Consider the following 12,244-nt stretch of genomic DNA (forward strand, 5'->3'; position numbering starts at 1 on the left):
TGACGGTGTCTTCTAAGGCGAAGTAGACATGCCGCAGCTTCTCGTCGGAGTCCCAGTTGTTGAATGTTGCGATTCGTTCGTAGGTCTCCAGCCATGATTCCGGGTCTTCAGTCGCTGCTCCATGGAAGGTTGGTGGGTCCCGAGGTTGTTGTAGGATAACGGGGGACGCTGGGGCAGCCATTGGGGTTGTCTTGACCACGATCTTCTTTGTCGTCTCAGGTAGAAGTCCGTGCTCTGGGGGCAGTCCTTGCAGTCTGCGGCTAGCACGCTGGTCTTGGGCGATGTTGGTTCTGTCCTCGGGCTTCGGGCTTGGATCGCGGCTTTGCGGGGGCGTTCGGTACATGAACGCACAAGCACCTCCACCAGATGTCACGTGGTGGTGACGTTAAGAACACAGTAGCAATACTGTGAAAGGCAAAACTAGATTTTATTGGGCGAACCTGTGCCCACAAAACAGGCTACACTTATAGCACAACGAAAGCGGCGAACAGAGTCGGCGATCGTCGGAAATCTGATCAGCGGGTCAAGCGCGTCGGCTTTTATAGAGCAGTCGTCGAATGTTCCAGACTAATCGTTTGGACCCGCGTGCCTTCCACAAAGTTCTACACCATTCGCGTTACGCGATGAAATCAGATAACACAAGGTTCGGCGACAACAGACAGCCGGGTAGAAGCATCGATAACTTTCCAGAAACGTCGGATACATGCAGGCGCGTCCGTCGCTGTGCGATTACAGTTGTTAAGCGGCGAAACGTGGTCGCCCGATAAAGATAAGCACACGTGTCAGTATAACGGTGTGGACGAACCGCGCGTGGTCCGATGCCTGGGCGGAGGTAGCCCTGCAGAGAGCGGCAACGACCGTCCACGAGTATGCCACGACCTGCGGCCTGAACTGCGCTCCACAGAAATCGGAGCTGCTCATCGTACAGCCCGGAAGACAAAAGAAAAAGCCGCCGCCGAACATAATTATTACCATCGACGGCACAGAGATCAAGCCAACGCAGCAGATCCGGATACTGGGCCTTCTGTTGCGCAGCGACGGCGAGGCGCACGCAGCCGTTAACAAAATCAAGACATCAGAGGAGGTCCTGAGCATGATCCGGAGAGTCATCAGCCGGAACAGAGGGGTCAAAGAAGAAGACGCACAGCGCCTGGTGCAGGCATTCGTCGTGTCACGCGTAACGTACTCCGCCCCGCACTTCCAGCTTGCGAAGGTGAACCGCGAGACGCTGAACACGACGATAAGGAGAGCAGTCAAACTCGCCATGGGCATCCCAGTCTACTCGTCAACGCAGAAGCTGCTTGAAATGGGTGCCCACAACACGGTGGAAGAGCTAGTGGAAGCACACCTATCCCACCAGTGAGTAAGGCTGAGCCGAACAGAGCACGGTCGGGCCGTCCTACGCAAGATAGGATGGCAAATTGAACAGCAACCAACAATGAAGCCGATCCACACAACGTGCAGAGACATTATTAAGACCAAGCCCCTTCCCCGGAACATGCAGCGGGGAAGGAACGACGAGAAACGCCTGCTCGGGCCAAGGCACTGGCTCGACAGCTGGAAGAGGACCCCGAGGTTCTCTACGCGGACGCCTCGCTTCCCAAGCACGGCACCAGAGCAACGACGGTCGTCACCACCATCGATAAACTGGTCACTGGCGCGTCGATACGGACAACGAATACAGCCGAATCAGAAGAAGTGGCCGTGGCCCTCACACTCGCACAACCGGGAGTGAGGACCGTGGTCACAGACTACAAGAGCGCCTACGCAAGCTACCGGAAGGGGAACATCTCTCCCGCGGCACTAGCGATGCTCACCAAATGCAAATCACTGGGACGGGCCGTTGAGTTCGTGCGGGTCCCGGCTCACTCGCAAGTGGAAGGCAACGCACTCGCCGACCAATATGCCCGAGAACTGTCAATCCGAGCCGAGGACGAGCCAGAGCTACCGCACTCCGTGACAAGTTACAAAGAAATCACTCAAATGTACAGAAGCGGCAGATGTAGGCTTCCCCGTCCGCATCCGCAACTCAGCCGAATGCAGCAAACGATCGTGCGACACACGCAAGCGGGGTCGCTAGCGCATCCCGTGCTCTTGCACAAGATGTTCCCAACAGAGCATGACACTTCATGCCCGTCTTGCAGACTAGCAAAAGGCACTCTAGCACACATCCTTGCAGAGTGCACTAAGCTCAAGATTCCCCCACCGTCCCTACCCCACACCCTCCACAGCCCCCCCCCTCGAGCGATGGGAGACCTTGTCGTCCAGCCCGGACCTACCGACCCAGCTCGCGCTGGCGGCTAGGGGCCAGGAACTGCTGGACGCATATGGGACCTGAGAGGAAGGTTCTACCCCGTCTGGTGCCAGCGCGCACCAACCTTTACTAAGGGCTCAATAAAAGTTGATTCTCTCTCTTACACACACACACAGGGATGGAAACGATGGGGAAAGGAGGCAGTCGTAGCTCGAGCGGAATGTGCCATTGAGCTTGGACCCTTCCTGCACTATCACGAGGATCGGCCCACATGATAGGTTCTGCACACAGATGCCACAGAACCCTGGATCTGAGCTATATACAGCTTTGCTGTAAAATGACACAGAAATCATAGGTGATATGAGAGTTACTGAAATATAAGATACATAAGCTGAGCTAAATGAAGTCCGAGCAGATGAAACAAAGCTTCGAGATTAAGCTTCTTTGAGTAAAAAAAACCGTCCTTACGATACAATAAGCGATCAATTGATTCCTCTTTACAAAGATATGGCCCGGCGGAAATGGGCTTGCAGACAACTTCCTGCGGCAATAAAGGAAAAGTTACGGGGACAAAGCGCGCACGTGCGGTAGCACTTCTGAATATAGTGCCAAATTTTCATTCGCGTTGGATGAAACTGAGGAAGAGTAAACATAAACGCCTTATTTACAACAGCTAAATAAGACAATACACACCACTTAGTGTTAAAGCTGACTTAGTTTGCGGCTTTTCCGTGCCGCGCCTGGGCAAATGCAGGAGGTCGTCTATCGGCGTCGGTTCCGAGAAACTGAAATCTCTGTCAAACGTTGCCGGACTACTTGGCGTGGTAACGCAACGGCACATATTCTGGCCCCATAGCCTATTTCTTCATTGCCATTGAAAGTTATCCATGGAGCAATAGGCCGATGTCGCCTCGCTTCAAGTGGGGGTTCATTGCCTGCGCGACGAGCAGTCGAGACGTTCAGCTGCCACACCTGGGCAGACTCCGGTCTACTACAGAACGTGTTCTACGTTTACTACTTCTTCCACTCCTGTCCCAACGCAGCCTGATGTGCCTGTATTTCAACGCACAGCTGAACAAAGAGCTGCCGTTTACCCCGTCATTCCGCCTTCCTCCAGTGAAAAAAAGCAAACAAGCAAGAGTCCTGCCTCGGTTGGAGCCCTACAGATTTCGACGTTATCTATTCACCGCAGTATTGTTTAGTTTTTATTTGAATGTAAGCATGTGCCAGCACTCAGCCCTTAGGGTTGGTCCTGGACCCGATAAATAATGGATGGATGAATTGTTTATTATTACTAATGGTAGTAGTAGTAGTAGCAGTATAGCAGTAGTGGTAGTAGTAGTAGTAGTAGTAGTAGTAGTATTATCCTTACCGACTGCGTTATTGAGACATAGAGAATTTCTTTGAACTAAGTACCGTTTCCGAGATAACTGCTTCTAATTATTGAAAATTTTAAAAGATGAGGGAATATAAGATATTCGCCGCGCTTACCGAGAGGACCGCGCCCGCACGAGACTACATCAGGCACCTTACTGAGACATGGACCGCTGTGGCCAGCACAAAGCCCCTTGTTCAGCCGGGTGGGCGCAGATCACGTGCGTTCCGATCGCCCAAGGCTGCGCGGACACTATTGAGTTTTAATCGAGCGAACTCGAGCGGCTCTAGAGACTATAGGAAAAGCTTAAGCAGGTGCGTGGCGCGCAGCACGCTTAGCGCCTTCGCGTGGGAAACTCGCCCGAGTAACTATACCAAGGAATGCTGCTCGCGATAGCGAAATACCTTTGTCTAATTATGATAATCCTAATGACTATTTTCGAAAAGAGAACGGCACAGAGGGCTGTACTACGAGTGTTATGAGTGATAATTTTCTCTCTCTCTCTCTCTCTCTCTCTCTCTCTATATATATATATATATATATATATATATATATATATATATATATATGTGTGTGTGTGTGTGTGTTTCATTTACGGGATCGATTACGAGCTCTGTTCACTTGTTTCTGCGCGTAGTAGTTGAAGGAATGAGTTTGAGGGGGAAAAAAAGAAGAAAAGGAAAAAGAAAATTAAACGTAATTGCAGCTTTTTACGGCTAGCCAAAACTCCATAAACCAGGAATCACTTTACGGCCAATTGTAGACTTTTTTTGCTCGCCGCTGCTATTACTATCCACATACTTGCAGAAGGGCAGCGGATTGGGCGAGTTGGTGTTGCATAGTAACAATAAAATTCAAACAGCGCTAAACGACAGGACCAGAATGAGGAGGAGACAAACACGGCGCTGAGTTTATATTATATTACCAGATTATATCACCACTCACCGGAAGGACCGCAAGCCACGTGCGCGACTCCGAGAATTTCATCAAACCCACTTCAAAAGTACGTATCGAAGATGATCGAAGTCTGTTTTGATGTGATCTCTTTGTTCACCAGAGTACCCATTAGGTTGTATATATCCCCAACTATGGATGCCCAGGAACGATACGATACACTGAACGAGAGAGCCCCCTTGAGTGTAGACGAGATCTGCCGCCTCCTTGAACTGTACCTGTCAAATACCGACTTCACCTTCCGAGGCAGCTACTACAGGCAGTTGAAGGGAACTTCCATGAGGGCTTCAATTTCCGTTGCCATGGCTAACTTGACTATGCAGAATATTGACGAAAGAGCTCTGAGTACCTTTTCCCCGAAACCAAAAACTTTCCTCAGGTACGTGGATGATTGCTTCTGCATCGTGAAGACAGGGCAAGTAGAAAACCTGCAGAGCCACTTAAATTCCATAGACCCGAATGTACATGCAGTTCATATATGAGCGCGAACAGAACGGATCTATCCCATTGCTAGATGTAGAAGTTACACGAACAGAAGGCATTCTACAATTTTCAGTCCAGCGCAAACCAACCCACAAGGGCCGCTACCTTCACTTCGAATCCAACCATCCAGTAAACCACAAGACATCTTTATAAATTCTTTATTCAAAAGAGTCGAAACTCATTGCTCACTGGAATCAGACAAAAAAAATGTAGAACGGTTCTCAACGAACTCAAATGGAATGGCTACGCGAAGGAGTTTATTCGAAAAATCGCCTCACAACAAAAAGAAGAAACAAACTACAAACACTCCACAACTACAACCGTTGACTTCACCCCTAACCCAGAAACAAGTGTCCATTCCATACGCCAAAGGTGCCAGCGAAGCTCTCAGCCGAATCTTGAAAAAACAAGGCCTTCAAGTCGCACACAAATCGATAAACACTTTCAATATCCTGCTCCCTAAACGGAAAGACCGTCCACCAAAAGAAAAAGCTCAAGGCGAGTTCTACTAAATCAGCTGTGCCGACAGTCCGATGACGTGCATTGCGGAAACTAAAAAAATCTGAAAGAAAGAATCAGACAACACGAGAATAACGTCACAACATGGATGGATGGAAGTTATGAGCGTCCCCTTTGGAACGGGGCGGTGGGTTGCGCCACCAAGCTCTTGCTATTATACTGCCTAATGGCTTACCTAGGTTAAACAATAAAAAAAAACAATATGAACTCCGACAACCAAATTTTCTGGTCTCCTATTGCGAACTATGCTTTTGCACGTCTCCGTTTGTTGTCCTTTCCCTACTTTTCTTCCACCAATCCTCCAATCGCCTCTTACTGGATGGATGGATGGATGGATGGATGGATGGATGGATGGATGGATGGATGGATGGATGGATGGATGGATGTTATGAGCGTCACCTTTGGAACGGGGCGATGGGTTGCGCCACCAAGCTTTTGCTATTATACTGCCTAATGTCATACCTAGGTTAAACAATAAAAAAGAAGAAAGAAAAACGCTATGAACTCCCACAACCAAAGTTTTCTGATCCCCTATTGGGAACTGTGCTCTTGTACGTCTCCGTTTCTTGTCGTTTCCCTACTTTTATTCCACCAATCCTCCAGTCGCCTCTTACTAATGCCTATTGAGGACATGTTTACTTTCCCATTGCTCTCGCTGAACCCAAGGGCTTCAAGAAGGCCAGTGGTGCCTAAATTGACCGCTGGGTAGACGTCTTCACATTCTAAGAAAACATGTCCCATCGTTTCCCCAGCTTTACCGAAGCAGGTACATGCTTCTTCCTTCTTCTTATATCTCGCTTTATAGGTGTGTTCTAAGGTATCCCGATCTCGCTTCGAAAAGTAATGAGCTTCCCTTTGAGTTATCATGAATTGTTTCTTTCCTGATTTCGTTTTTTCCTCTTAAGTATAGTTACTCATGGCAGTTTTTTTTTCCATTGCCGCCACGCATGAGATTATTTCGGCCTCACTGGCTTTCCGCTTGACGTTCTTTGTTGCTGTGTTGCCCACCCTACAGGCCGCATACTTGCTGGTAAGCTTCCTAGTCCTTTTCCTCCACTGTGAATCAATGTTATTCCTGTACAAATACCAGAACACTCCCCCAGCCCATTTAATTTCTTGCATCTTCCTCAGTCGTTCTTCATAATTAATTTTACTGTTAGCTTCCCTCACTGACCTTTGGTTGCCGTCGAGCCCTGATTGTACACCTGATTTCAAGGAATCATCCACATTTCCGAGTGTAAGTCCTGGAACAATTACACCTTTCCACATACTCCGGAGCACCACGTACATATTGTATCTCTATAGCACTCCGTGTTTTATTATGGCCGCATTTCTCTTCCCCTTTAGTGTTACTGTTTTTTTCCTATGTATCCATGTATCTATGCCTTCGTTTATCCATACTCCAAGATATTATAGAGAGTTTTAGTTTAGGGGACGCTAGCGGCTTGCGTACGCAAGAACTAGGGGCGACGGTACTGCGCATGCCCAGACCGTTACGTCTACTTGCGTCATTGGGTTGTTTGGCCGACCGAAAACATCGCTGCCCCTAAGTGGTCACGTTACCTACGTGACTCTCGCGTTGTCGGAGAACTTACGAGTAGCTAGCGGGTAGATAATCTAATAAATCTAATAAAAGCAATAATAACCTAATAAAAGCAAGTGTCAACAGACGTCGTTTTTATAGAGGTTTAGCTTGTCCGGAATTCGGATAAACGCAGTTGGGGCATTGGAGCGGAGCCATAAACGGGAGCGGCCTGCATGGTGCATCCAGCTGGCGGCGCAAAGCTCAAACGGACAAAAGCAGTTAATCTTGCTGTAACCAAGTCTATTCTACTTCATTGCTGGTGTAAATTTTTGGCACTGGCGTAATTGTGTTGCTGCCAAAAATTTATACCTGCAGCAAAGTAAAATACACTTGGTTACTGCAATATTAGCTGTTTTTGTCTATTTGAGCTTTGCGCCAGCAGGTGGCTGCACCATGCAGAACGCTCCCGTCCATGGCTCCACCCCAACGCCCCAGCCTGCGTTTACCCCACTACCGGACACTCTAAACCTCTCTATTAACTGCTTTTAAAAAGAATAGTTTTATGTGCTTTACTTCATATGCTTGAGTTCATGTTTTAAAAAAATGACAACGCAGCAAAGATTAGACGTTGATGGCGCTGCGAGCGCATGCGACCTCATTGCGGCTTGCTTTTGGGGCCCCTAACCTATAACATGTTTCTGCTTGCGTACGCAAACGCACTCGAGTGCTAGGGGCCCCAACGCCTTGCGTCCCCTAAACTAAAACTCTCTATATATAACCCGCCGTCGTTCCTCAGTGGCTATGGTGTTGGGCTGCTGAGCAAGAGGTCGCGGGATCGAATCCTGGCCACGGCGGCTGCATATCGATGGGGGCGAAATGCGAAAACACCCGTGCGCTTAGATTTAGGTGCACGTTAAAGAACCCCAGCTGGTGGAAATTTTCGGAGTCCTCCACTACGGCGTGCCTCATAATCAGAAAGTGATTTTGGCACGTAAAACTCCATAATTTATTTTAATTAAGATATTGATATTCTTTTACGTGAGGTATTTCTTGGGCCTGTGTTGTCACCATCTGTTCGCTGTTTTTGTTGAATACCATAACACCTGATCTTTTTTACGCCAAATTTCAGGCCTAACTTATCGGCTTACTGTCCAGAGATATTTGCCAGACGTTGCACCGTCTCCTTTCTACTCTCGATATTTCAGTGCACTGAGCATAAGGACAAATAAGTTATAATCGAGAGCCCTACCTATTCTGAAGCCAGTCTGAAGTTTTCCCCTAATGCCATTATTCTCTGCCTTTGCTTGTAGCTTTAATTGCCCGCATTGCTAACTTGTATATTAACGATGTTATGGTCCACGGTCTATATGAGTGAATTCTATCTATTTTCCTATAGCATTATAAATTATATTGATTCAATTTTCTCACGAACTGTCTGCTTTTCGTCTAACTTTTAAACTTTTTCCTACTGCTTTCAACAGAGCTTCCTTGCTTATTGGTCCTAGTTCATTAATCAGCCTAACGAGAACCTCGTCTAGCCCCGTGGCTGTGCGCTTCTGAATTATCTCTTCGGCTCTCTTCCAGTTGAAAATTGTCAGCGCCAGCTCCCTTTCTATCTGGTTCTCTTTCATGCCCCTTTTTTCCTAAACTACAACCTCGTCATTTAATTTAAAATTTAATGCCGCGTCCCCTACCAGTTTGTTTCCATCTCCGTCTAGGATATATTGTTGTGTTGCTTCAGACCACCTGTCCAATAAGCTTGTGGCATCAAAATATTCTGGGTGCGGGTTTCTTTTCCTGACGTATTTCTGACAACCAACATTCGCTTTCACCTTTTATCTTCGCTTGCGCACTCTCGCTGGTCAAGCGCCCTCAAAATCGGTCATTCCGGCCGACCAGCACTGCTGCAGCCATCCCACCCTTTCGCCCCTTCCTGTCTGTCAAGTGTCTTCCCACCTTCCGCGCGCTCCTCTCCTTTTCTGCACAGGACCTTTTAAAAGCTGCAGACCGCCATCCTCGAAGAATACCCCCTGAAGGAAGAACCGAATGGGCTCCGAAACGTCGCGCTAATAACATTCACTTATTTGTTTGGAGTCGCTCACAAAGTCCTAATCAAAATTTTCCAACCAGACAGGTAATTCTGTCGAAACGTTTAGCTGCAAGTACTTCGTACAGCTGGGTAATAATTTGCTATCACAATCGATGATTCCCATCTCGGGCGACACTGCGACCTTTTTATTTCCACATTTATTATAGACTGGCAAATGTTGACCTTTAATCAGGTAAGTCAGCCAGCCAACAATATTGCATAAGCTGCCTTCTACGTCACACTTTATTTCATATTAGCTCGTCATTCCGAATGTGAATACATTCTTGAATTTGATATACACTTCATCGCGTGCAACATAAAGCCTTTCCTCGAAGAGGACCGTGCAAGAAATTTCGCGGTATCTATGCTCAAAGAAAATTTCGCAATGCGGATCCCCATCTTGCCTGTGCTCACGGTCTTCGCACTGAACCCAGGCAAATTATCACGTCCGGTTCGTTGCTCTTGATAAGGAACATGAATGGATGGTCGACGACAAAGCGCGTTGAGTAAAGGGGCATCGTTGCACACCACATGGGGCTCGTCATGGCGCTCCAACACGCCGCGTCCATGCCTCCCTCGTCGACCTCCACGAACGTCTTGTGAACCACATTAGCGACCGCCGGCCGCCCAATCTCAAATACACCCGACAGGTCAGCGTAGCCAGGAGCGAACACCTCCTTTGCGCCTAGGGCAATGAGGCTGTCCTTCAGCAGTATGCTCGTATCGAGTTTAAACTTCGGAAGGCTCAATTCCACGTTCATGACCATTTTGAGGCTAGACAGAAGCTCGCAGAGTCTGGCGGGTGTCAGTCTCTCCTGGAGAAGAGCGAGTCCGTCCAGGGCGTCGGGAAGGACGATGACCATGGAAACCTTCAGACCTCTGCACGGTATCTCCACGGCCCTCGCCCTCAGAGCATCCGAGTGTCCCACCCTGTAGGTACGGTCCTGATAAAGCATGTCTACCAGAACGCTGTTCCCGGAGTCCACGTGAAACTCTTGCGGTCTGGTGTATCTCCACTGGAAGGGAGACTGCCAGAATCCCTGGACGTAGACGGCGTTCAAGAGGATCGACGCTGTATCGGCATCGACGATTCCCGGCGGGATGACTTCCCGAATCTTGGAGGCCGTCTCCTGCGCAACCCACGCGTTCGCTTCCTGCCGCGCCGCTTCGTGGCTGTTCCTGAAGTCGACGGACTTGACAGTCGTCCCGAAGAAGTTTTGCAGAAGAGAGATGTAGCCGGCTTGCACCGGAAGCTGCTGCTCGCTGTACATCCGGCTTGCCACGCGGAAGGAGGCCTCGGGAGCGTATGTATTTAGGTCGGCGAGAAGCGCGGAAAAATGATCGCGCAACTTCTCGACGCTCGCCTTTACGTGCAGCAAGCCGTACAGTTCCTTGGCAGTTTTGTTACGGGCACCGGCGAGCAGGATGGAGATCGCGGCGGCGATGATTATGGGTGAGCAGACGACGTTATCAATGTGGTTGTTTTGATGACAAAGGACTTGCTTGTACAGACGCAAGGAGAACTTCAGCAGGGAGTCAGCTATGTTTTGGGACTTCATTCTGCCAGTGCTGAGAGGAGGAGAAGCAATGCAGCCAGAAGTAAGTTGAAATTCCGACGTTCTTCACAAAATGCAAAGTATACATAGCGAGAGAGATCATGAACATTCTACGAAAAAATAGAGTACTTTTCACTTGAGATAATGATGATTTGGGACGAACCTTATCGTTCTTTCTATCCCTCTTGTTAACGGATTCCTTATTACTGGACATTTCACGAGTTCCATGACAATAGCAGCAACAGCAATGGCCATATCTATCTATCTATCTATCTATCTATCTATCTATCTATCTATCTATCTATCTATCTATCTATCTATCTATCTATCTATCTATCTATCTATCTATCTATCTATCTATCTATCTATCTATCTATCTATCTATCTATCTATCTATCTATCTATCTATCTATCTGTGTGTGCGTGCGTGCGTGCGTGCGTGCGCGCACTGGCTGTTTCACGAAATGTGCCGGAAATTTCTTAAAGGAACACTAAAAAGAAAAAAAAAAGATTTGAGTTGTGTAAGTAAATCAGCCCTCTACGATACAAACACAGCACCCTTACCGCGAGAAGACACTTGGCAAGCCAGGAAAAACAAGAACTATAGATGGGTGGCTACGCCGCTTCGAAATGCCCGAAGTTTACCATGACGCCATGCATTTGACGCCGTCTGCTCAGGCCTGGTTAGATTTTCAACAGTAAAAATTGACATTTTATTCCAAAAGAGTGAAAAACGGAACTTAGAAAGCTTCCCGTACTTTGACTTAAAACATGCAATTAAAAACAAATGCTTTGCAATCCTTGACGTCACTTTGACTAGCTTTGAGTATCAGCCCGAAATTCAAAAATGAAACTGAGCGCCATTTTCTCATCTAATAATCAACCCATTACCGTTAAATAAACGATAGTACAGTTTCTCAAGAATACTTTATTTGTCTAAAATCCATCGACGTTTATCTTCAGTGTCCTTTAAAGATTGGAAAGAGTAGATGAATAACTGATATCCTATAGCCCGCTTTTACCATAGAGCAGTCTATGTCATTAAACTGTAACTTTAGTCACAGGCAAACGCTTTCAAAATACCTGACGTCACGGAGAGGCATGCTACCTAATGCGGAAACTCAATTGTAGCGAAGCCCCTAAATTTCGGGTTTGCATCATCTCTGGCTTTCCAAACCTCCGCTCACGCTAAGGCTGAACTTTGTTATGTAACAGAAGTTCATTTTATCAAACAAATTTAACATGCTATTCGTCTTCAGTTTCCCTCCTAATCTTCTGGCACGAGCAATCTTCCCTTTAACCACGACCAACACCAGCATCCTTCGGACGCCCGATTCTGACGTCCCGCCGCAGGATGTGAGAATTTATCATTTACACGCTGCACAGGGCCTGTCGTAAAGCAATGGAAGGTCACCAAACGCACTAGTTTTGCACCCGGGAAAGTGCAAGTGACGCCTAAACTGGGCCTACGATGATAGAAATACTTTGC

At 47.8% G+C, this 12,244-nt stretch overlaps 1 protein-coding gene across 1 annotated transcript; it reads right to left on the bottom strand.

Annotated features, from left to right (window-relative positions):
- Positions 1-9,461: 9,461 nt before the first annotated feature.
- LOC142591580 (iris-like) lies at positions 9,462-10,758 on the bottom strand. Its single transcript, XM_075703891.1, has one exon. It carries the CDS (start codon positions 10,756-10,758, stop codon positions 9,610-9,612), a length of 1,149 nt encoding a protein of 382 aa, XP_075560006.1. The 3' UTR covers positions 9,462-9,609.
- Between the last annotated feature and the right edge of the window lie 1,486 nt (positions 10,759-12,244).

Source organism: Dermacentor variabilis, chromosome 8 (assembly GCF_050947875.1).
Source record: "Dermacentor variabilis isolate Ectoservices chromosome 8, ASM5094787v1, whole genome shotgun sequence".
NCBI lineage: Eukaryota > Metazoa > Arthropoda > Arachnida > Ixodida > Ixodidae > Dermacentor > Dermacentor variabilis.